The sequence below is a fragment of the Ambystoma mexicanum genome, chromosome 9 (assembly GCF_040938575.1).
Source record: "Ambystoma mexicanum isolate Mex_15411 chromosome 9, UKY_AmexF1_1, whole genome shotgun sequence".
Classification (NCBI taxonomy): domain Eukaryota; kingdom Metazoa; phylum Chordata; class Amphibia; order Caudata; family Ambystomatidae; genus Ambystoma; species Ambystoma mexicanum.
Window position 1 is genome coordinate 569,528,690 of NC_090931.1, and position 25,051 is coordinate 569,553,740.

At 49.8% G+C, this 25,051-nt stretch overlaps 1 protein-coding gene across 1 annotated transcript in view; it reads right to left on the reverse strand.

The window, feature by feature from the left end:
- VPS53 (VPS53 subunit of GARP complex) overlaps positions 1–25,051 on the reverse strand; it is a 1,349,775-nt gene that overhangs the window by 571,852 nt on the left and 752,872 nt on the right. The window contains exon 12 of the mRNA XM_069615168.1: positions 743–841. Within this exon, the coding sequence (XP_069471269.1) occupies positions 743–841 (99 nt within the window). The remainder of the gene's footprint in view (positions 1–742; positions 842–25,051) is intronic.

The following is a 25,051-nucleotide window of genomic DNA, read 5'->3' on the forward strand; positions in this document are numbered from 1 at the left end:
CGATGTTTGTGTTAAAACATTAAATAACATTATACAATTGTGTAATCTGCATAGGAATGTGAAATAATTGCATGCAGAAGAAGCCATTTCCTTTCTGATTTTACCAACAATTTCAGAGATTATCAGAGTGTAAAGTCCCAGGAAATGACTCAAAAACCTATGATAACCATTTGAGAAAAAGTGTTTTTTGAGACTGAGACCATTAAAGGTTATAGCAAATGTGTTATGATTTTTCTCCTGCAGTGATTCAGGGATGTGCTATAACATCATTTTTCACACGTTTTGCACCCTACCCTCAATTTTATCATGTCTTCCGCTGACCAATGTTTGTATGACTAAAACATACTTTAAAGTCTACTTGCATATGCACTTGATAAATCACCCAAATCATATCGGACCATGCAGCATTGTTGCCAGATTTAATAAAAATGCTTTAATTGACACTGCTACTGAACGGAAAACATGAAATAGACTGCTGTGATGACACGTCGAGAGGCACAGTATAGGACCCAGGTCCCTTCATTGTCTCTGTGCCACTGTTATTCAAGAGAACTGAATAGACCTTCTGCAGCTGCATGAATCCTTTCCTGTGAGTAAGAAGCTTGTCTCTACCTGGAAAAATGCCAGCTTGCTTCTGGAACCTGATAACATTCATTTGACTAGCTAGCTTTCCAACCCAATGTATTCATCTCAATGGCCGGTGACACATTATTTGCACGTTGGTCTACCAAGCAATACTTACTCTGTCCAAATCGCCATCTTGGTCCAACGTAGACTCGTCATTACCGGTCTCATCCTCCAGGAATGGGTTTGTGGAAGGAGGGGAGGGCTCAGGCTTTTTCTTTGTAATGAAAATAAAGAAAGTAAGGAGATGAGAAGAGGGAGCCAATGTGAAAGCAACTGACAAGCAGTTGGAGAGATACTGTGCTCCATTATCATTTTTTAACATAGATATTACAAATGCATTTTTTGTGAGTAACCATGATTGCATGCAAAATACACCATCACATAATTACTTCTTCTGGATTATATGTATATTACATGATCCATAAAAAGACAAAATTATATTACAATTAAAGACAGGTTCATGTGTATTGCACGCTCTCTCTTAAAATTCATGTTATTTAACGGTGACAAATGTGAACATCACCACCCCTATGACTTACCATGTACTACAAAGGCTCTGGAGACTCTGCGTTAGAGAGGACGGCAACCGCTACCTGATCCTGACCCTGGGGGTGGTATTATGAGGGAGGATTACATGGGAATAGATGGCTATCGGGGAGATGTGGTGACCCCATCAGTAGAGACATAGTATTCTAAACTTCTATGACACAAGGACAGTTTACCTAAGTTGGATGACGAGACACAGACTGGACCTTTGTTTTGATTTCCTAAGCAGGGAAACTCTTTAGGATAGGGACAGTAAGGCTATTATCCAAACTTTTTTATTTTAACAAAATGTCTAAACATTACATTTTTGTGTCCATCTCTGATTTCCGACCCCTCAAAACACACCAAAGCAACTGTGTCTTGACACTGCCCTAAACATGGAACTGCCTCTTTGGTGATTGAGTCTCCTGGTTCCAGCTCACTGACAAATAGAGTTAGCTTCCTTCAAGTGGAGTGTGGCCAAGGGTACTGGAAGTACACTGACCAGAAAATGTGGCTGGTTCTGGCAACCTGAGGAATCAGCCTTGAGGTTACTCCATCTGCTTGCATATATAACCCCCACAGAAGTCTAGTTCACACACTCAGTGCTCCTCCTAAAGATAGATACTATGCTGGCATTATCATCTTGAAAAGTCCACAGGTGAGAACTTGAAAGGCCCAGAATGGTCAGCAGTCCCCTGGCTTTCTTCAGGAACATTAAAAAAAGCAGTAGTAGAATCATGCCAAAAAATCCATCAAAGAGAAAGCTTCTACTATTTTCATTTGATCAGTTTGGATATTCCAAATCTCATTACAGCTGTTAAGGGATAATGGTAGCCAAAGAAAGGGGTGTGCAGTTAGCATATACAATCCGTGAAAGCGTTGCAATGGTCAACTGTTACATGCTTCCAAGAAAATAGATATTGGGCAATGCTGCATTCCACTATGTTCCTGTGCCTTGTGTCAGTTGTGATGAATCCTACAGAGTCCTCACAAAAATCATACCTAAAGTCTCCTCTCAGGTGACCAGGGAAAGGCAGACGATAGGGGCTTTGCTGGAGCACCCAGACCCTATGCCTCAACCACCCTTCAGCAAATCCACCTGGTAGATAAAGTAGTCGCGCCCCCTCCCCTGACATTGTGCCCATAGGCTTGAGGCCAAAAGGCACTTGGTCCCCATTATTGTCGAATATCGATTGCATTGAGTTGAAGAATGTTGAACGTGAGTCAGGGACAAAAGAACGATCAGCTGTCGACAGAATCGCTGAATCATTCCCACGAGGCCTGACCACGTCTGTCATGATCTCTGCTTCAAAAGGTCAGGGTTTTCCCAACTCCCTTGGAAGCATATCCATAACCCAGGTTCCGAGTGCCAACCAGTCCCAATTGGGACCTTTTGGACCCAGTCCTGGCGCCAGTGGCACCAGGCTCATAAATATGCCCAGTCCCAGCGCTGGAAGCGCCGGGCTCATAATGCTTGGGAGGACTTACCTTCAGCAGACCATGCTGCTTACTTGCCTGCCAGTTGAGCCTCTGATCCTCTTCTGTTTGGAACTACTTTTCCTGTTGGGTGGGGCTGGAGCCACTCCCTAGATTCAGAACACTGGAACTCTTCTGGAAGGCAGGAACTCTTTTCTTACCAGGAACTCTTTTCTTACTTAGGCGTGGCTGTGGAAGGAGACACCTAAGCACTACAGGAGGCTATTTAAACCACACCCGGTGGATGAATCTTGCTTTGCGTTATTCTGCAACCTCTGCAGCAGAACGCTCATCGTGTCTTCTGCATCCGGTCCTGGGCCTAAGGAAAAAGGCTTACCATCCTGAATCCAGTCTTCAGCAACACCTATAAAGACAAGAAAGAACAGGTTAGCATTCCGGCATCTGAAAGGCAAAATCTTACCTACTCTTCGCACGCTCCGGAGGCCTTCGGCGCTGCATCCCGCATCTGAAAGACAAAACAAGGTGCGTTTAAAGACATTGGGGAACTTTAATACTCACGTGCCATTACTCCTTTCCACATCTAATCCAGTGGGTATTCCGGCACCCTGCAGCCGCTCCGAACTCGTACCTGCAAAATAAAAAGACAGTTACAGCGCATCGTGAAGCAGGCAACAAGCGCTTACTTACGTGCTTCCAGGCGCTTCTATTCATCACACGGGCTCCATCTTCAACTCACTTCAGCCTGTCATCCGCCATCGCCGGAACCCTGCAAAACAAGAGACATTACTAAAGACTTTAAAGACATTTGAATGACTCGAAACTTACCGTTCGTGCAGTAAACGACGGACAGCAGTCCTCTGAAGTCAAGAGGCCTGCGCTACCTATCCAGTGAAGAAACTGGTTACAGCACCCTGCCCCGAGGCAGATGGAGAGCTCGGCATTCACTTACCTAAGGTGAGAGCGTTAACCTTTGGGGGTCTACAGGAGAGGAGAAGAGGAAAGAGATAGGGACACCCCAATAACCCCAGTTCATTAACCCCATATTTTCTATCTGCAGACATCTTACTCTACACGTCAGGCATACAGTGCACAGAGGTCCAGCCCAAAGAGCCAACCGGGTGCTACACATAACCTTTGAAGATACGGTAGTCGCCCAGTCAAGACCGGCGCCTCTGCGAGAATCAGGTGAGCGTTACAGAACGCAAAGCCTACCGCAAAACTCTCGCCCAGGCGCTATGGAAACCTCGGATACTGACCCCCTAGCCCGGTTACTTGGGGAATTAAGGGCAGAAGTGCATGCAGCTCGTCAGGAAACGAATGCTCTAAGAAGGGAACTAATTATTTCCAAGGAGAGAACAGACAATCTTGCTAGACAAGTGCTACAGTCACAAGCCGGACAGACCCCGTTACCCGCATCAGGGGGAAATCTTCCTTCAACATCCTCTATGAATCCAGTGCAGATCAACCTACCTGGGAATGTACCTCTGGCTCCGCCCGAACGATTTTCTGGTGACCCAAAGAGGTTTGCAGTATTTATCAATCAGTGCCGGTTGCACTTCTTATGCCGGCCAGCAGCCTTTCCAAGTGATCAAGCAAAAGTAGCTTTTGTACTTTCGTACCTTAGTGGCAATGCGGCAGACTGGTCGATCCCTCTAGTTAATCAAGATGATCCGGTTCTCCATGATTTTCAAGCCTTTCAGCTTAGTATGGAAAAACTGTTCGCAAGACATTCACAGGGGCAGGCCTTGGACAATGAGCTTCTTTCGTTGCGACAGGGTAATCAAGACCTTTTGGCTTATATTGCATCTTTCAATAGACTAATAGTGGAAACTCAATGGCCTGAGGACAAAAGGATTACGCTGTTTTATAGAGGTCTACGTGGAGAGCTCAAAGACGTTTTAGCCCAAGTAGTGAATCCCCCACAAGACTGTTCGGATTATATAGACTTGGTCGTTCAAATAGATCACAGGCTGCAGAACAGGAAGGCTGATCGTTCCAAGTTTGATGCTCGAGTATTTTCCAAACCGCCAACTCCTTCCAAAGGAGTAGACTCCGGGTAACCCATGCAAATAGGGGGTCTGAAAGGTCCTCTAACACAAAGGGAGCGGGAAAGGAGGAAACAGTTGCAATTATGCCTATATTGCGGAAACTCAGGGCACTTTCTTCGAGACTGTCCGGTGAAACCTGCCAAGAAGGCAGTAGGAGCTGCAGTTACCAAAGTTACAAACTCTGAGCAGGGAAACGACCTCGCCCGACAAGAATAGAGGTCCTCTTGCCGAGCGTGAAAACCAGTTCCGTGACCTCGCATTTCGTGATACCTATGGTCCTCATTAGCCCTGATAATCCGGATCGATTACATGCAATTGAAGCTTACGTCGACAGCGGTGCCATCGGCAATTATGTGGATCATGAAATGGTTTTGAGGATGAATCTAACTCTTTGTCCCAAGGCTGTAAAGGACGTCATTACTACGGTGGATGGTACGGAGATAGCCTCCGGGCCAGTAACACATACCACTCAAGAGGTGACGCTAGTAAGTCAAGATGGACACCATGAGAAGATCGTGTTCGATGTGATCAAGGCCCCTCAGTTTCAGATTATTCTAGGAATACCTTGGTTAGAGAAACACAATCCTCTGATCGATTGGCGAGCAAGAACGGTCCAGTTTCCAGAATGTGTCTCTACTTGTCACCCTCCACCTGGTGTTGCACTGGCCGCAATTTCTTCAGAGACTCCCCAGTTACCTCCCGAATACCTAGAATACCAAGATGTTTTCCGGAAGGATCAGGCTAACTCTCTACCTCCTCATAGGTCTTATGACTGCCAGATAGACCTGATACCTGGATCTACTCCTCCTTGTAGTAGAATTTATGCCCTCACCGAGCCTGAGAACCTTCACCTTCGACAATACCTGGATCAATACCTGGCAAATGGGTTTATTCGTCCTTCCAAGTCCCCTGCTTCTTCAGCTTTGTTCTTCGTTCCAAAAAAGGAAGGAGACCTTAGAACTTGTATCGATTATCGCTCCCTGAACCAGATCACCGTTAAGAATAGATATCCGTTACCTTTGATCCCTGAACTCCTGGACCAAGTCAGAAAAGCATGCATATATACAAAGCTGGATCTTAGAGGAGCTTACCACTTGGTACGAGTAAAAGAGGGCGATGAATGGAAGACGGCCTTCCGCACCAACTATGGGCTATTTGAATATCAGGTCATGCCCTTCGGACTTTGCAATGCCCCGGCCGCCTTTCAATATTTTATGAACGATGTCCTCAGAGAGCTCATAGATGTATGTGTTGTTGTTTACATCGACGACATCCTCGTTTATTCTTCATCGGAATCTGAACATCGGAAACACGTGAAAATGGTCCTCGAAAGATTGCGTCAACACAAACTTTTCGCTAAGTTGGAAAAATGTGTTTTCAATGTGACTGAAGTTGAATTCTTGGGATTCATATTATCACCTGGCGGAGTGCGTATGGATTCAAAGAAGGTCGATGCAGTCCTCAAATGGCCATCACCATCCTCCGTAAAAGGTGTGCAAAGCATGTTAGGCTTCGCTAACATTTACCGCAGGTTTATCCCCGAATTCTCTCGAATAGTCCAGCCCATCACTGCCTTGTTAAAGAAAAACAAACGTTTTGAATGGTCTACCGAGGCGGAACAAGCTTTCCAGGATTTGAAGACTAAATTAATCTCTGCACCAATCTTAAAACACCCTCGCCCCGAACTCCCCTACATCGTGGAAACTGATGCTTCAAGCCTTGCCATGGGGGCAGTTCTATCACAAAAGGACCCGGTAACCAATCAGTTGCATCCCGTGGCATTTTGGTCCCGCAAATTCTCGCCTCCTGAAATCAATTACACGATTACTGACAAGGAACTTCTGGCTATCAAGTCTGCCTTTAAGGCTTGGCGGCATTATCTGCTGGGGGCCCGACACACCGTTACTGTGATTACGGATCACCGAAACCTGCAATATTTGAAGACCGCAAAAGCCCAATCCTCTAGACAACTCCGTTGGGCATTATTCTTTGCCGAGTTTGACTTCATAATTACCTATCGACCTGGTACAAAGAACGGTAAAGCCGATGCCCTTTCTCAGATGGGAGTGGAAGAACACTTGGTCAACCCTAAACCTGTACCAATCATTCCCGAACAAAGAATTCTGGGTGTAATCGCCACAGAATCCATAGAGGAAGTTAAGGATAAAGCCAGGCAACTTGTAACTCCAGCAGACATACAGAATTGGCATCTGCAGGGAAAGGACTTTGCAGTAAAGGACAACTTATTGTATTTCCAAGAACGATTATACCTACCCAGCACAGATTTACAGAAAAAAGTAATCTCTTGTTATCACGACTCTTTAATGGAAGGTCATCCCGGTATAGCCAAGACCTCAGAAAAGATCAAGCGCTACTTCTGGTGGCCGTCTTGGAAAAAAGATATCAGAGACTTTATAATGTCCTGTGGAGTATGCGCCCAAAACAAGAGTCAAAAGGAAAGACCAGCAGGCCTCTTACGCCCTATTGACATCCCACCTCGCCCTTGGCATACGCTTTCTATGGACTTCATCACCGATCTACCTCCATGCTCCGGATACAATACGATTCTAGTAATCGTGGACTTATTCTCCAAGATGGCGCATTTCATTCCGCTCAAAGGCTTGCCAACAGCAGCAACTCTGGCCCGAGAATTTCTCGAAAACATTGTCCGACTGCACGGTTTTCCTTCGGTTCTAATTTCGGATCGAGGTAGTCAATTTATTTCTCATTTTTGGCGAAGTTGCTGTCGGTCGGCTCAAATTGATGTGAGACTATCGACCAGTCACCACCCTCAGACCGACGGACAAACCGAGAGGAACAATCAAACTCTGGAACAGTATTTACGCTGCATGCTGCAACAAACTGAAAAAACTTGGAAATATATCCTTTGGATAGCCGAGTATGCCTACAATAACTCTGTCCATTCGGGAACTGGGAAAACCCTGTTGTTTCTTTTGTACGGCAGTCACCCTCGAACCTCGGAGTTGGATCCCCTCCAAGATCTTGAAACACCAGCAGTAGACTACCTGCATTCTACAATCACCCAAGCCTTTAAGGAAGCTGTTTTTCACCTTCAAAGGGCTAAAGAACAATACAAGAAAGGAGCAGATCAACATCGGAAGGAAGCCCCTCACTATCAAGTAGGGGATCAAGTCTGGTTATCCACCAAATATCTATCTCTAAAAGGGCCACGCACATTCAACCCAAGATACCTTGGTCCCTATTCCATCACTACCATAGTAAACCCAGTAGCGGTCAAGTTGGACTTGCCCCCGCACATGAAGATACATCCGGTCTTCCACGTCTCTCTATTAAAACCCGTGCAACCTCAAACCCGACTAACCAAATCTCCAAAACCTATCCTAGTGGATGGAGAACTCGAGTTTGAAGTCAAAAGCATTCTGGACTCCAAGATCTCCAAATCTAAACTATTCTACCTAATTGACTGGAAAGGCTACGGCCCCCAAGAGAGATCCTGGGAACCTGCTGAATATGTCCACGCTCCTCGCCTAATCAAAAGATTTCACCGAACATTCCCTGACAAGCCAAAACCCCCGGAGAAGCCCGGTTTGGGAGGGGCCTTGAGGGGGGGGTACTGTCATGATCTCTGCTTCCAAAAGGTCAGGGTTTTCCCAACTCCCTTGGAAGCATATCCATAACCCAGGTTCCGAGTGCCAACCAGTCCCAATTGGGACCTTTTGGACCCAGTCCTGGCGCCAGTGGCACCAGGCTCATAAATATGCCCAGTCCCAGCGCTGGAAGCGCCGGGCTCATAATGCTTGGGAGGACTTACCTTCAGCAGACCATGCTGCTTACTTGCCTGCCAGTTGAGCCTCTGATCCTCTTCTGTTTGGAACTACTTTTCCTGTTGGGTGGGGCTGGAGCCACTCCCTAGATTCAGAACACTGGAACTCTTCTGGAAGGCAGGAACTCTTTTCTTACCAGGAACTCTTTTCTTACTTAGGCGTGGCTGTGGAAGGAGACACCTAAGCACTACAGGAGGCTATTTAAACCACACCCGGTGGATGAATCTTGCTTTGCGTTATTCTGCAACCTCTGCAGCAGAACGCTCATCGTGTCTTCTGCATCCGGTCCTGGGCCTAAGGAAAAAGGCTTACCATCCTGAATCCAGTCTTCAGCAACACCTATAAAGACAAGAAAGAACAGGTTAGCATTCCGGCATCTGAAAGGCAAAATCTTACCTACTCTTCGCACGCTCCGGAGGCCTTCGGCGCTGCATCCCGCATCTGAAAGACAAAACAAGGTGCGTTTAAAGACATTGGGGAACTTTAATACTCACGTGCCATTACTCCTTTCCACATCTAATCCAGTGGGTATTCCGGCACCCTGCAGCCGCTCCGAACTCGTACCTGCAAAATAAAAAGACAGTTAGAGCGCATCGTGAAGCAGGCAACAAGCGCTTACTTACGTGCTTCCAGGCGCTTCTATTCATCACACGGGCTCCATCTTCAACTCACTTCAGCCTGTCATCCGCCATCGCCGGAACCCTGCAAAACAAGAGACATCATTACTAAAGACTTTAAAGACATTTGAATGACTCGAAACTTACCGTTCGTGCAGTAAACGACGGACAGCAGTCCTCTGAAGTCAAGAGGCCTGCGCTACCTATCCAGTGAAGAAACTGGTTACAGCACCCTGCCCCGAGGCAGATGGAGAGCTCGGCATTCACTTACCTAAGGTGAGAGCGTTAACCTTTGGGGGTCTACAGGAGAGGAGAAGAGGAAAGAGATAGGGACACCCCAATAACCCCAGTTCATTAACCCCATATTTTCTATCTGCAGACATCTTACTCTACACGTCAGGCATACAGTGCACAGAGGTCCAGCCCAAAGAGCCAACCGGGTGCTACACATCACCTTTGAAGATACGGTAGTCGCCCAGTCAAGACCGACGCCTCTGCGAGAATCAGGTGAGCGTTACAACGTCATTAACTCAGGGACTTTCAGCACTATGACCGATTACCTAGTAGTCGAACACAAGGGCGTAGGTCCAGAAATGGCTACGTTGATGCTGGATCCTCCGGGTGCAACTGGTGCCATGGGAGTCTGCAGCATTGCGACTGTATTCATACCTGATATGGCTGTCAAACATTTGGAGCATTTGCTCCTTGAACGCATACCACTCTTCCATCGATGAAGCTGGATTTGGGCAGATCTTACTGATGAATCAGTCGCGCCTGCGTTGATGGCACCTTTTTCCTTATGGGAGGACGAAGAGGATGAATGGCTTTGGGAGTGTGAACGTTTATGTGCTTTTGTATAACGCCCGTCCTCCTTTTCCGGCATAGGTGCCTCGGTCTCTTGACCAGATGGCCAGGCGTTTGTCTGAGCTGGGGATTTTGAAAGAGGCATCCCAAGCGCCAATTTAGCCAATCACTCTCTGAACGATTTCAGATTCATTTATTGGCGCAAGCCACACCCCTTAACATCATAATCTTTTTACTGAGATACCACACACAGATGCCATGCGGGTCGATGATCGACATCTTTGAGTTGCAGTCTTAACAACGCTTGAACCCAGATGCCTTAGGAGCGCAACATATTGCAGAATGATTGAATTGAAAATGTTCTCTCGAGAAATTTTTCAAATAGCAGCCTGCAGAAAAAAGGAAACTGAGGTATGGGTTGTGCAGTGATGTAGTATGTATGGTGGCCGACATCACGTCTGGAGCTGATAAGAGGCACGGTCGAGTCAAGAGGGATTTACGGTCAAGTCAAGTCGTACTATGCCCCCCGTCGAAAAATAAAACTAGTAGCTGATGCTGGAATGGATATCTATCTGATGAGGAATCTGCGGGGGAATGCAATCCATTGAAGATTGAGAAGAGAGGAACTAAAAATCAGGAGTAGTTTGGGGAGAAGAGGAAGAACTGCTTGACGAGCAGTAGGTGAACTGTGATGAGAGATGGATTAAGGTGAGGGATGTAGAGGAAATGGATAACACGTTGGTAGAAGAGTTTTAAGATGGGAGAAGTGGAGATTGTGAGAAATGAGGGGGTAATAGCGAGAAGCCCATCGAGCAACTGAAGGAGGAGATGGAAGAAGGTGAAGAAAAAAGCCTAGGTACACAGGAGTAAAGGAGAAGGGGGCCAGAGTGGTGTAGAGAACGGGTGCAGTGCTATTAAGGAGGAGGAGCAAGATCTTGTATTAAGTGAGAAGGTTGGTGGAGGGACGAGCAGCGAAAAGGAATGCTAAGGGCCTGAGGCGGTAGAGACGAGATCCTTAGTTACAAACCCAGAATGGGAGAGCAAGAAAGAAAGGAAGTTGGGGTTGGCAAGCCATGAACATAAAGCCCTGGGAGGGAGTTTGCAAGAACTCTATGGAGAGTGTAGATCGACCTCCAGTCTTCCAATAGCTCGACCCCGATACAATGAGCTACAAGATACCACTAACCGGAACTACCATCAGGTTCGACTGTAGAATATGAGTTCTAGAGACTGAGTGAGACTTTGCAGAGACCGACGGGCTGGGGGATCTGGAGACAACCCAAAAAGAAATCATGTGACACATTTTATTTGGAATTCTGTTTTATTTAAACCAGCCTGCACATATCTGCACATATGTTAGATTATGTTAACCCACTCGATGGGACCAAAACACATGCTTAGGGAGATGTGAGAGAACAATTGCTTTGGAACCGATCTGAACCTTCAGAGACACAGTGATTTGAGTTGATCACAGGAATTGAACACATTGATTGAACATCAAGGCCACAACTAAGCTAGTTATGTATACAATATGGCCCCACGGGAATTGATTTGTAAATAGTGCAATAAAGAATGTTTGGGAACTCCCATTTACTGTCTGGCCTGTGGTTCATCTCACTGTAATTGGTGACACCATGTATCGCTGGGTGCTGGCTTTGGAGTTTGAAGGTTAACCCCATCACTATCTCATGGAACATTCTGTGCAGAAGGGAACCTTTTCTCTATGGTAATTCATTTCTTCAGATTGCAGTTCTCTAACAGGTACATGAGTGCCCTTGGGTAATCTTTAATGTCTGGGTTTGGAAGCCGTGTCGACGGTAGGGCTTCATGCAAAAGAGGTGCTGAAGCGCCCGGATTAGGGGGCGATGGAGCCCTCGGAACAGGAAGGTGAGGTGCAGGTTGAAGCACCAAAACCATGACTTCCTTATTAAAGGCCTTAAAAAAGGGCCCCATTGCATTACTGGGCACAAGGCACTTATTTCATGAAAACAGGATGTTCTGGTTGGGGGAGAGGGAAGGGTCTCTGTATACCTCTGTGTGTCTGTGAATACATGCCTGTCTGTTGCCTGAGCCTGTCTTGATGGTGTCAGATAAGGTTCTCGTAGCTGGAACAGGGGTGAGTAAGAAGGTTGAAATCTGAAGGGAGCCACGGGGGCGGGGCATTTATACCACTATGTCCTAGTGGGGCGTGCGTGCGCGGCCCAAAACGACGTAGATAGGACACAAAAGTGTCGAACGATTTCCTACGGGAAAAGGCTTTATAAGCTTCCCGAGGGTTCCCAGTCTGTCGACGGGGAATATTCTAAGCATGTGAATCCATGAAAGATCCAATGCTGGAGAAGGAGCTGTAGTAAAACCCATCTCTACAAGAGAGTGAGAAGACCATCATTTGTAAGATGAAACCACGATCTAAAGGGCAGTTTAAAACCACATATTGCCCTATCTATGGGTTTTCAATATGGAAACCCTCCAAAGATAGCACTGCAATGGTTCATGCAGTTTCCCCTTTGCTCTTGGTGATATATAGCAGAGATGGCCCAGGCTGAGGAGTGCTCCGGATGCAAGTTTCGTTTTCTGGCTTTGACGCCCATTCAACCACAACTAAAGATGATCTTGTACATTCTGGGATTGTGACGAAAAGGAGTACAGGGAAAAGTAGTGGGTGGGCCTCTACTTAGCCCAACACCACTACTTAACTAGTAGTGATCTCAATCATAAAGATGAAGCAGGTACAACATGAATGGTAAACCTTTTCCTCTATGGGTAGCAAGGGCGGAGAGAAGGCTACAATCTTTAAGAGGGGTGTGAACGTGCAAAGAAGCATCCAAACAACAATAGAACAGTGAAATCAAAATAAGGAAGTCTCCAATCAAGTTTTTACAACATTAGGAGTCTTTAATAAAAAAAAAATACAAAGACACTATTAAAACACTACAACCCACCCCTGTAAAGGAATACACAGAATATGCAGAATTTAGGATGAAAGGGGGCCTTCTGGGTATGCAGACAGGAGTCTGCAGGCAATTGTCCCTGCAGGGTGAAAGTCAAGGAACCCCTAGACGGGGTGAGAATCACATGACCCCAGGACAGGGTAAGAAACTTGACTACCGGAATTGGACCAAAGAGAGAGAACACCACATTGGGCTGTACAACCAGAGATTCCAGGGAGGCGGGCTATACATATTAAGCACACAAATCTCACAGGTGGCAGACGCCTGGAACTGAAAAACTAACGGACAAAGTCCAAAGAAGGAAGAAAAAACAGTAACCTGTAGGCAAGCTGCAAAAATGAGCAAGGAAAACTTGAAAGAGACATTCTGGTGCCTGGTTGTTTGAAGTGAACACTGGGTTCAGGGACCAGTTATCTCAAGGAATATAGACACTGGGTCAGAAACCCTCCAGTATTCCCACGAGGCAAGACATCACAAGCTTTAATTATCTTGGTTTGTTTTGTTATAGGACAGAGATCAGGATAGATCAGGGTTTCTCTACGACAGAGGTTATGTTGTATGACATCCTGATGAGCATTCTTTTGACTTCTTTACTTTCAATGAGATGGGACCAAAAGCTGCTGGGGGAAAATAGATTAATTGTTTTAATAAATACATCAGCTGACTAAAATGACACCTTGTCTGTCTCCTGATTCTGCCTTAGCACAGTGGATAAGAAAATCAAGCAGACAAGACCAATTCTAGCCTGAGTCTAAAATTGTCACTTTGCCAATTTTCATAAATTATGATTTGTAATGATTGCTTCAATAATTTGGACTCAAAACTAATCTACAAAGCTGAACTGCCAGGGAAACAAGCAGAAAACTGCTTTCAGATGCCTTCACACAAGACAGTAACCTGCTCATTGGTCTAAAAATGGCACTTGCATAATGTTATTTCAAAATACATTTTTCTTTTCCATGAAAGGGACTGTTAAGATACACCACAGTGTATTTTTGTTAAGTTTAAACACAGTGTCCATATATAGCCTGTGGGCTCTCCACTGTACCTAATACGCATTACTGTTGTTGTTCTGAAATGTGGTAAACTAGGGTTTTTCTCCCCTCGCAGGATTCTCAAACTTAGATGGGCTCTCCACTGTACCTAATACGCATTACTGTTGTTGTTCTGAAATGTGGTAAACTAGGGTTTTTCTCCCCTCGCAGGATTCTCAAACTTAGGTGGGCTCTCCACTGTGTACCTAATACGCATTACTGTTGTTGTTCTGAAATGTGGTAAATTAGGGTTTTTCTCCCCTCGCAGGATTCTCAAACTTAGGTGGGCTCTCCACTGTGTACCTAATACGCATTACTGTTGTTGTTCTGAAATGTGGTAAACTAGGGTTTTTCTCCCCTCGCAGGATTCTCAAACTTAGGTGGGCTCTTCACTGTGTACCTAATAAGCATTACTGTTGTTGTTCTGAAATGTGGTAAACTAGGGTTTTTCTCCCCTCGCAGGATTCTCAAACTTAGGTGGGCTCTCCACTGTGTACCTAATACGCATTACTGTTGTTGTTCTGAAATGTGGTAAACTAGGGTTTTTCTCCCCTCGCAGGATTCTCAAACTTAGGTGGGCTCTCCACTGTGTACCTAATACGCATTACTGTTGTTGTTCTGAAATGTGGTAAACTAGGGTTTTTCTCCCCTCGCAGGATTCTCAAACTTAGGTGGGCTCTTCACTGTGTACCTAATACGCATTACTGTTGTTGTTCTGAAATGTGGTAAACTAGGGTTTTTCTCCCCTCGCAGGATTCTCAAACTTAGGTGGGCTCTCCACTGTACCCAATTACGCATTACTGTTGTTGTTCTGAATTGTGGTAAACCTGTGCTTGCCGCTCTATTCCTGTCTGCGGGCTCTCGCATCGTCTGTCTTCCCCCCCACTCCCTCCTACTCCATGGTGCTCTCTATCTCGCCTATTTTCTCTAACTGCTTCTCCATTGACCATCCTGCTCTCCTCACTAAATCTGGTAGGAAAAAGTTTAAAAAGGACATCCTGGTCTCCAACCCAGGCCTCCCTATCGCTGACACCTATACCGGTGCCTGCTCCAAGGAAACTCTTACTGACATCCTCTTTTTTGTGCCTTCGCCTGACCTATGGACCCTTCATATGGTCTCTGTGCTCTCTCCTTTCTCCTCTTCTCCCATTAATGGTGGCACCCGTTGGGATGTCCCCTTCCGCTCCTCTAAGGCCATCATTAATGTCTATGCTAATGGGACCGTCTTGGTCCAAGGTCCTCAGGCCAACCTTCACCTCTTTGATAGACGCTTCCCTCACCTCATCAACTTCCTTTCCTCTCCCGCTGTCCCCCCTCCTCTGTCCTCGGCTACCTTGCCTCTACCCTCCCTCCCTGCCCCCTCTCGTGCTCCTTCTTCACCTCCTTCTTCTACACCTCCGCAGGGCGTACCTCTGATCTGTACCCCTCCCCGGAAGTCCTTCAAGGCTGGCAACCTTCTCCACATTGCCACTCTTAACTCTCCCTCGGCCATCAAGCATTCCTCTGATATCTGTCGCCTTCTTGAGGAACTGGACCTTGACGTCCTCGGTCTCACTGAGACATGGTTCACAGCCAGCTCTGTCACCAGCTTTGACACACTCCTACCTGACGGTTACAAGATCTTCTCCGTGCCCAGGCCCAACCGTGCAGGTGGGGGTGTTGCCCTTATCTTCCCTGAGTGGATTCCTGCCACTGTCACTCCTACGCAGACCTACTCCTCTTTTGAATGTCTTGTCTGCCGACTCTCTCTCTCTCTCTCTCTCTCCTAGCCATTCCCTTACTGTGGCTACTATCTATCGGCCACCTGGCCAAATTTCCTCCTTCCTCTCTGAGTGGGCTGACTTCTCCTCCTCACTCCTGTCCTCAACCACTCAACTCCTCTTTCTTGGTGACTTCAACATCCACCTTGATGCCTCCTGTCCCCCCACTGGACTCTTTCGTGACCTCTGCGACTCTCTCTCACTCTCTATTCTCCCGTCTGGGCCTACTCATTCTGCAGGACACACTCTTGATGCTCTGATCTCTTCTGACCTTCCCCTCTCTGTCCCTCTCTCCACTCCTCTCTCCTGGAGTGATCACTTTCTCCTAACCTCCCACCTCACCCTCCCTACCCCACAGGCAAAGCCACCCTCATCAGTGCCACCCACCTTCTCGGTCATCCGACCCATGAAGCGCGTGTCAGTTGAGGCTTTCGCTGCCACCTTCTCGCCCCCCCTCCCCCTTCGGCTGACTCCCACCCTGACACAGCCCTCTCCATGCTCCACTCTGCTATATCTGATACTCTTGATATCCTTGCCCCTGTCATGAGAATCCGCCTGAAGCCCAAAGCCAAATGTAACTCCTGGTATGACTCGGATCTCGTCACCCTAAAACGCAAGTGCAGGGTGGCTGAGAGGAAATGGCGTGCTTCATGTTCATCCTCTGATAAACTGGCCTGCCGCCTGCTCCAAAGGCAATACCGTCTCTCCGTTCTCACCAAAAAGAGAGCCCTTATCCAAGCCTGCATCTCTGCGGCATCCAACAACTCGGCTGAACTCTTTAAAATCTGCAAGGAGCTTGCCAACCCTGCTGCAGTCTCTACCTCTCCTGTCCCCTCACAGGCCCTCTGCACTGCACTGGCCCCTCACTTCATCTCAAAAACTCAGGACATCCTGTCCTCACTCTCCTCCTATCACCTCCCTCCCTCTCTTCCCGGCTCTTCCTCTGGCCCTTCTGCAGCCACCCCTCCTCCCTCCTTCTCTGCCTTTCCACTTTTTTCTGCTGACGAGGTTTCCAGACAAGTCCGATCTATGAAAGTCTCGTCTAAACAGGTTCACCCCTGTTCCTCCAAAAGTATCAAGGACCACATCGACTCCCTGGCTCCTGCCCTGGCTCACTTTTGCAACCACTCCTTCGCCTCTGGAGTCTTCCCATCTCCCCTCAAGCACTCCCTTGTACACCCTCTTCTTAAGAAAGCCTCCTCCGACCCCTCCTGCCCGGCTAACTATCGCCCAATCTCCATCACTCCCTTCCTGGGCAAGCTCCTGGAGAAACTGGTCATCTCCCAGCTAAACCTCCATGCTGAAACTGTTGGTAGTCTCCATGACCATCAATCTGGCTTCAGAAGCACGGAAACTGCTCTCCTGAACATCCGTGAGGACCTGCTCTTGAACCTCGACTCCAACACTCCTTGTGTTCTCATTCTGCTCGATCTCTCCTCTGCCTTTGGCACTGTCAACCATGCCATCCTGCTCAACCGTCTCCATGATGACCTGGGTATCACTGGTCAGGCTCTGGCGTGGCTGACCTCTTTCCTTTCCAGTCGACCCTCCCAGGTCCAACTTGGGTCCTTCCTCTCTGATATCTTTTTCTCCACCTGTGGTGTTCCCCAGGGATCTAATCTCTCTCCCTGGCTGTTCAACCAGTATCTGGCACTCCTTGCCCACCGCATCGCCGCTCTCTGCCCCTACTTTCAGTGCTATGCGGACGACACCCAGCTCATTTTCAGGCTACCCTCGGCCTCCTCCTTTCCTTCCCTCATCTCCGACTGTCTGCCTGCCATCCGGGAATGGTGTGCCGCCAATGACCTCTGCCTTAATGCTAGTAAGACTGAGATTCTACTCATCGGCACACCCACTCCCTCCTTCCCTGCAGCTCTCTGGCCAGCCTCGCTTGGCCCTCCTCCTGCTCCTACCTGCAAGGCAAAAAACCTCGGGTCATCTTCGACTCCACACTCTCCTTCTCTCTTCATATATCTGACGTCTCTAAGAAGTCACACTACCAGCTGCACCTCCTCAGAGGTATTCTTCCCTTCCTCTCCTTCCCCCAGAAGCTCACTGTCTCCCGAGCCCTGGTTCTCTCGAAGCTGGACTACTGTAACAGCCTCTATCTTAATCTGCCTGCCTCCACTCTCCGCCCCATGCAACTCATCCAGAACAGAACTGCGAGACTTGTCCTTGGCCTCAAGCCCAGGGACCGTATCTCTCCAGGACTGAAATCTCTACACTGGCTCCCAGTGGCTGCGAGGATTAAGTTCAAAACCCTCTGCATTGTCCACAAGGCCTTCTGGGGCCTGGGGCCTAAATACCTTCAACTCTCTCTTCCTAAATATCTTCCTTCCCGAGCCCTTCGCTCATCCATCTCCAACTCCCTCAGGGTCAGCCGCTTCTCGAAGCAACGAGTTGGGGGTCGATCTCTCGCCGTGGCAGGGGCCTCCCTCTGGAACAGCCTTCCTGCCTCCCTTAAACTTGAGGAGAACCATCTCCGGTTCCGGAAGCACCTCAAAACCTTCCTCTTTGCTTCTGCTTTCTCTCTCCCTCTCCCCTGCTAAATTCTCAACTGAATCTGCACCGAATCTGCAACTGGGCCACTCTCAACGACCTCGGTCCTGGGCCCAGCCACTCTCCTCTTGCACTGCCTCCCTGGCAACCCCTGCACTGAGGGACTGTCTCTGTATCCCTACAGCCCCCCCTTTCCCAGCACTTGTCTGCACTTACCTTGCACTTGCCACCAGCTGGCCCTATTTATTTACTTACTCTACTTACTTGTATTGCACTTCCCCCCCCCCCTCCCCTTCCACTTTTCCCTTCCCCCTACCCCTGCACTTGCGCGGTCTGAATGACACCTGGCCTAGTAGGATCGTTGTCTGTCTTCCCCTTGTTCCCCCCTCCCTGCCTCGTCGCGCCTTGAAACACTTGTGTATAGACGCGTTACAAATGCCATATCATATCATATCATATCATATCATATCATACCTTGACCAAATTCAGTGGATCCATCAAAGCATAGAGGAGAGGTGATAGTAGATTCCTTTCCAGGGGGATTTGAAATGTTTTACTGATGATCTTTTTTGATCCATGGCTCTAGATTGCTTTTAACGTCTTCTTAATTAGCTACCCATAGAAGCAGTGGACTTTTTATATTGTTTTGAACCCTTTCTATATAATGGGTTATCCCAAGGTTGGTCTGTAAAACCTCACCTGTCTCCCGGCTTGCCGATCCACAGCACCACAATTGTGAGTATGTTTTTATGTTTTACTGACCCACAATTGCTACATACACATTTATGAATTGTAATAGGTCGTTTTTTACATTTTAGTAGAGTAGGATGCTGGGTATCTACTCCACTATTTGATTACTAATATCAGGGACTGTATATTGCTTGACCATTCTATATTTAATACTCCTATTATCTCAATGAGAGAATAAGGAACAAGTTACTTACCTGTAACTGTTGTTCTCCAGCATGGGTCTGGCATGGATTCACATGCTCATGAATATTCCCCGTCGTCAGGCCGTGAATCCTCGGTATAGAAAAAAATCAGTATCAGTTTCGTTTCTGATCTGTCTTTCTTAGTAGTAACCAATCACTGGTCTCTGGGTCATACTGCCCCCAGCCAACGAATGCCCTCTCCCTAAGCCCCGCCTCTGGCAGCCATCCTCAGATTTGGTAGCACGGAAAGTGGCAGTATGACCAAGTGAAGAGCCGCAGAGGGGTAGGCGGGAGGGTTCGCATGTGAATCCATGCCGGACCCATGCTGGAGAACAACAGTTACAGGTAAGTAACTTGTTCCTTCTCCAGCATGGGGTCTGGAATGGATTCACATGCTCATGAATAAGAGAATACATAGCAATACACACATGCACAACCACGGGAGGTGGCAACAGGCTCAACATTAAGCATCTCTTACCTCCTCCCCAGGCTCACCTTAGGCTAACAGGTTGAGCAGCACTGCTTGGCCGACCCTGGACTCCTCCCTGGAGTCCCGATCGACGCAGTAGAATCTTGTGAAGGTGTGCGTCGACCTCCACATCGCAGCCCTGCAGATGTCCAGCAGGGGCACACCAGACAGGAACGCATTGGTAGCAGCGATCGCTCTGGTCGAATGGGCTCTCGGACGGCCGGGCAACTGTCGGTTTGCCAACCCGGTGACAGTGCATGATGCAGCCGGAGAGCCACCTGGAAATGGAAGTCTTCGAGAGAGCCTTCCCTTGATTCACAGTCCCAAAGTTCACAAACAGCTGTGACGTCTTCCGAAAACTCTTCGTGCGGTTTAGTTAGAACTTCAGCACTCTAGCTACATCCAGCGGGTGCAGAGTCCTCTCGGCCGGCGTCGAAGGTGATGGAAAGAAAACTGGCAACACCAAGGGCTGTTGAGGTGGAAGTCTGACGGCACCTTGGGCATAAAGGATGGGTGTGTCCTCAGCACCAACCTCGTGTCATGAAAAGTCAAGTATGGAGGCTTGCAAGATAGGGCCTGGATCTCTCCCACTCGTCGTGCGGAGGTGATGGCCACGAGGAAAGCTGTCTTCCACGATAGGAACTTCAAAGGTGCCGAATGCATAGGCTCGAATGGTGCCCCCATGAGCTTGGTCAGCACCACATTAAGCTCCCACGCCGGGGCAGGAGCCTTCACCAGCGGGAATGATCGGAATAGTCCCTTCATGAATTCTTTCACCAGGCGATGAGACCACAAGGACGCCCGACCCGTCGTCCTGGTATATCGGGAGATTGCAGCCAGATGTATTTTGATGGAGGCGTGAGCCAGTCCAGCTTTGGCCAGCGACAATAGGTACGGCAGTACTTGAGGGGCCGTAATCCGCAGAGGGTTAATCTTCTGTGCACGGCACCAGACAGAGAACCTCTTCCATTTATGTCCGTAGCACTTGAGAGTTGAGGACGCCCTGGCCTTTGCAAGAACCTCTCTCTGCAGTCAGCCGGGATGTGGTACCCTCCAAACTCCAGGAGCCAGGCCTGCAAGTTCAGCGACTCTGGGTTGTGGTGAAGAATGGAGCCTCCTTCTCTGGAGAGAAGGTCTGCGTCCGTCGGCAGCTTGACTGGTGGGGACGTTGACAAGTCCAGAAGGTCCGGGAACCAGACCTGTCTCGGCCACGCCGGTGCGACGAGGATCATCCTGCATCAGGACCTCTTGAGCTGGTTGATGAGCCGGAGCAGCAACAGCAGCGGAGGGAACGCATAAAGAAATAGGCCGTCACAGGGGAACGAGAAAGCATCGCCCATGCTCCTCGGCTGGGGGAACCTGCTGGCGAACCTCCGGCACTTGGAATTTGTCGTCGTCGCGAAGAGATCGATTTGGGGTTCGCCCCATCGTCGGAAGAGTCGATCCACTTGATCCTGGAGTAGTTCCCACACGTGGCACGAGCGCAGCTCCCTGCTGAGTGAGTCGGCGATCGTGTTTTTTTTATTCCTGCTAGATGAAGAGGCACCAGAAACATCCCTTGGGCGACGGCCCAATGCCACAGATCCTGGGCTTCCTTGGATAGGACCGGGGACCTGGTTCCGCCCTGCTTCCAGATGTAGAACATCGTGGTGGTGTTGTCGGGGAAGATCCTCACCACCTTGCCCTTGAGGGACGGAAGAAAGGACCTGAGGGCCCAGTACACCGCACGGAGCTCCAAGATGTTGATGTGGAGAGACTTCTCCTCTGGGAGCCAAAGGCCTCTTGCGTGAAGATCTCCGGAGTGTGCTCCCCAACCTTCCAGGGAGGCGTCCGTCGTCACCGTCACCTGGTGAGCTGGGGTCTGAAAGTCCGTGCCCGCCGACAGATGGGAGCGGGTACCCCACCACCGGATCGCCTGACGGAACGTCCCGTTGAGAGGGATCCTGTCCTCGAAGCTACCCGTCGACTGGATCCAGCGGGCGTCGAGGAACTCCTGTAAGGGTCTCATCCGAAGCCTGCAAAGGTGCACCAGATAAATGCAGGAGGACATCATCCCGAGGAGGGACTTGATAGATCTTACCCTAGCCATGTCCGTGGCCAGCAGACGCTGCACCTTGCCCAGAATGGTCCTGGTCCTTTCCTCCGACGGCGAGGCCAGCCGCGTCACTGTGTCGCGCTTGGCTCCCAGAAACAGGGCGACTTGCGACGGAACCAGGTGGGATTTTGGAAAGTTTATGGAGAATCCCAGGTCCGTGAGCAGTTGGACGGTCTTCGTAGTGTGCTCCAAGGCGAGCTCCCTTGTCCTTGCCCGGATGAGCCAGTTGTCCAGGTAGGGGTAGACGTGGATCCCCTGTAGGCGCAGCCGCGCCGCCACTGGTGCGAGGCACTTGGTGAACACCCTGGGTGCCGACTTCAATCCGAACGGGAGGGCCTTGAACTGGTAGTGCCGCCCTTGGACCACGAACCTGAGGAACTTTCGGTGTCTTCTTAGAATGGGGATGTGGAAGTACGCATCCTCCAAGTCCAACGACGACAGGAAACTGCCCTCCTCCAGCTGTCCCAGCACATGCTGGAGGGTGACCATATGGAACTTCTGTGCCTTGATGTACTTGTTCAGTCGTCGTAGGTCCAGGATGGGGTGCCATCCTCCTGTCTTCTTTTTTATGAGGAAGTACCTTGAGTAAACTCCGGAGCCCCGAAGCCTCTTGCGGACGAGCTCGATGGCACCCTTCTTGAGCATCGCCCTTACTTCCAACAGTAGTTGAGGGACGTGATTTTCCTTCCTGGCTACGGGTGGAACGCGAGGGCACTTCTTCTGAAACTCGAGGGCGTGCCCTTGGGCCAGGGCGTCCCGCACCAGTCGGTGGAGATGGACTCCCACACGCTGACAAACCTCGCCAGCCGGCCTCCCACCGGGGTGCTTCGGCGGGGGCCCGACCCCACGGTCGGTTCAATCTTGTTTGGAGGCCGCCTTGCCTCCTTGACCTCCTTGTCGACGACGACAGGCACCACCTGACTTGCCGCGTCCCCTGTAGGCTTCCTGGGATGAAGATCTTGCCGCCTGGCGGTAAGTGGAGGAGCCACTGCCGGATCCCTTGGAGGACGGCCGTCGTTCTTGGAGCACTCCCAGTGCCCGGGCAGTCTCTGTGTCTGTCTTGATGGCCTGAAGGGACTCATCAACCGCCTTCCCAAACAGGTTGTTCCCGTCGAAGGGCATGTCCAAAACCTTGGTTTGTACGTCCTGGCGGAAATCCGTGGCCTTGAGCCATCCTTGTCGTCTCAAGCAAACGCTGTTGCCCAAATGACGGAAACCGGTGTCGGCGATGTCCGTTGCCACTGTGATGGCGTGGTCCGAAGCAATCTCCCCCTCCTGTAGGATTTCAAGGGCTTCAGCCCTTTTGGCGTCCGGAAGGAAGTCTAACAGAGGGGCGACCTTGAACCACAACTCCATCGTAGCGGGCTACGATAGCCAGGGCGTTGGCCGCCTTGATAGTCGTCGCTGCGGATGAGATGATCCGTCATCCCATTGTGTCCAACTTCCTGCCCTCGTCGTCCGGCGGGGAAGTTGATGTCGAGGTCGATGCCCCCCCAGCTTTCTTCTTTGCCACCGCCGAGACGCCCGAATCCGGGGTAGGTTGTGCCCAAAGGCACAAGGGGGCAGCGTCGGGGACCCGGTACTTCTTCTCGTACCGGTCCCTCTTGGCCGGCGCCGTGGCAGGGTTCTTGAGGAGGGCGAGCCCCTCATCCCAGATGTCATCAAGAAGCAGTACGGCGAGGACCGTCTTCCTTTTAGCCTTGCGCCGTTGGTAAAGGAACCCTTCTTTCTTCTTTTCTTCTGGGCAGAGCTGAAAAAGCTCGGATGCCCTGGAAATCATGGCATGAAAGGATCCAATCTCGTCGGGCAGGGACGCCCGAGCAGGGGGCGAGGGGGGACGCGTCCCGTCGTTGCCTCCGTCGTCATCTGTACCTGTCGTAGCCGTGTCCATGCCTGTATCATCCCTGTGGGTAGTAGACCGGGGGGAAGGCAGAGCAGGCCGCAGAGGTGGGAGAGGTGGCGTAGGATGCGTCCTCCTCCTCTTATGTGGTGGACTCTCTGAAGGTCTTGGCTCCGGTTCCCCCGTCGGGTCTGGCTCAGGTACCTCCGTCGGGGGAAGGGGCAACCTTATCCTTATCTTCGAGCATAAGGACTGAATCGCTGACAAAATGGCCGCCGAGGTGTCCTGCGGCGCCGGAAACGATGGGTGCGAGGGCTCTTGAGGAGCCTTGTCGGCGACACCGTCGCTCTCGTCGTCGCCCTCGTCGGGATCCCTGCCAATGGGCTGGGCCTCTTCCATGACTTCGATGAGCTCTTCTTCAGAGGTCGTGTCCGTATCCACGATGGCCACCAGCCCCTCTCCCACCCTTTCCAACGAGGACTTCGTGGGGGTCTTCTCAATGGGCCTGAAAGACGACTCCCTTCGCGGTGGCAGGGAGACTCTGGGTCCTGAGGGCGCCTCCACTGGTGTAGCCTCCACAGGCTGAGCCAGGGCCACGGCGACCTCCTCAATCGAGGTCTTAGCAGGGTGAATTAAGGCCATCGTCACCTTCTGGACGCCTGGGGCCTTCACCTTGGGGGGAGGGTCCGAGCCTCGCTCCCCCTCTTCCGGAATCTTCGAGATCGACAGGGGCCTCTCCAGAAGCTTCGCCGGGTTCTCGGACTTCCTCTTACCCGAGCCAGAGCGTTGGATCGTGGTTGATGGCGCCGGGCAGGGTGTGGCCTGCCTGGCAGCCAAGGAGCCCGACCGTTCGGCACTCCCAGTGCCCGCGGACTCGCGGTGCTTAGCCTTTTGTTGGGCCTCCGTCGCCGGGGCACCCTCACAGGACTTAGAAGACCGCTCTGTTGGCGAGACGGAGGTGGCGATCCTTCATGGTCTGCTCCGACATGTTCCCACAAAACGCACAGTCCTTCTCCTTGTGCGTCTTGTCCTCATGGAGACAGTAGAGGCATAATGAGCGCTCGTCCTCCTTGAAAACATTCTGAAGCTGGCATCCAGAGCAGATCCTGAACAGCTTCCCGGGCTTCGGGCTTCCTTTCTCCTGGGCCATGTCCGGGTAGGCCTCGGAACTTCTGGAATCCTCCAAAAGCATAACTCGACGAAATCTTCACCCTTGAGGGGCGTAGAAAACTCAGAAACGGATCCCCATTGATCGGATGTAGAAACGGTGGAACTTGAGGCTCTATTTAACTGAAAAATGAGAAAAAATCCCCTGAAAAAGCGCGAAAACGCAGCAAAAGCTCGAGAGCTAGAGTACGAGGACTCCCAACATTTGAATGTGCGGTAAAAATCTGAGGATGGCTGCCGGAGGCGGGTCTTAGGGAGAGGGCAGTCATTGGCTGGGGGCAGTATGACCCAGAGACCAGTGATTGGTTACTACTAAGAAAGACAGATCAGAAACGAAACTGATACTGATTTTTTTCTATACCGAGGATTCCCGGCCTGACGACGGGGAATATTCATGAGCATGTGAATCCATGCCAGACCCCATGCTGGAGAAATAT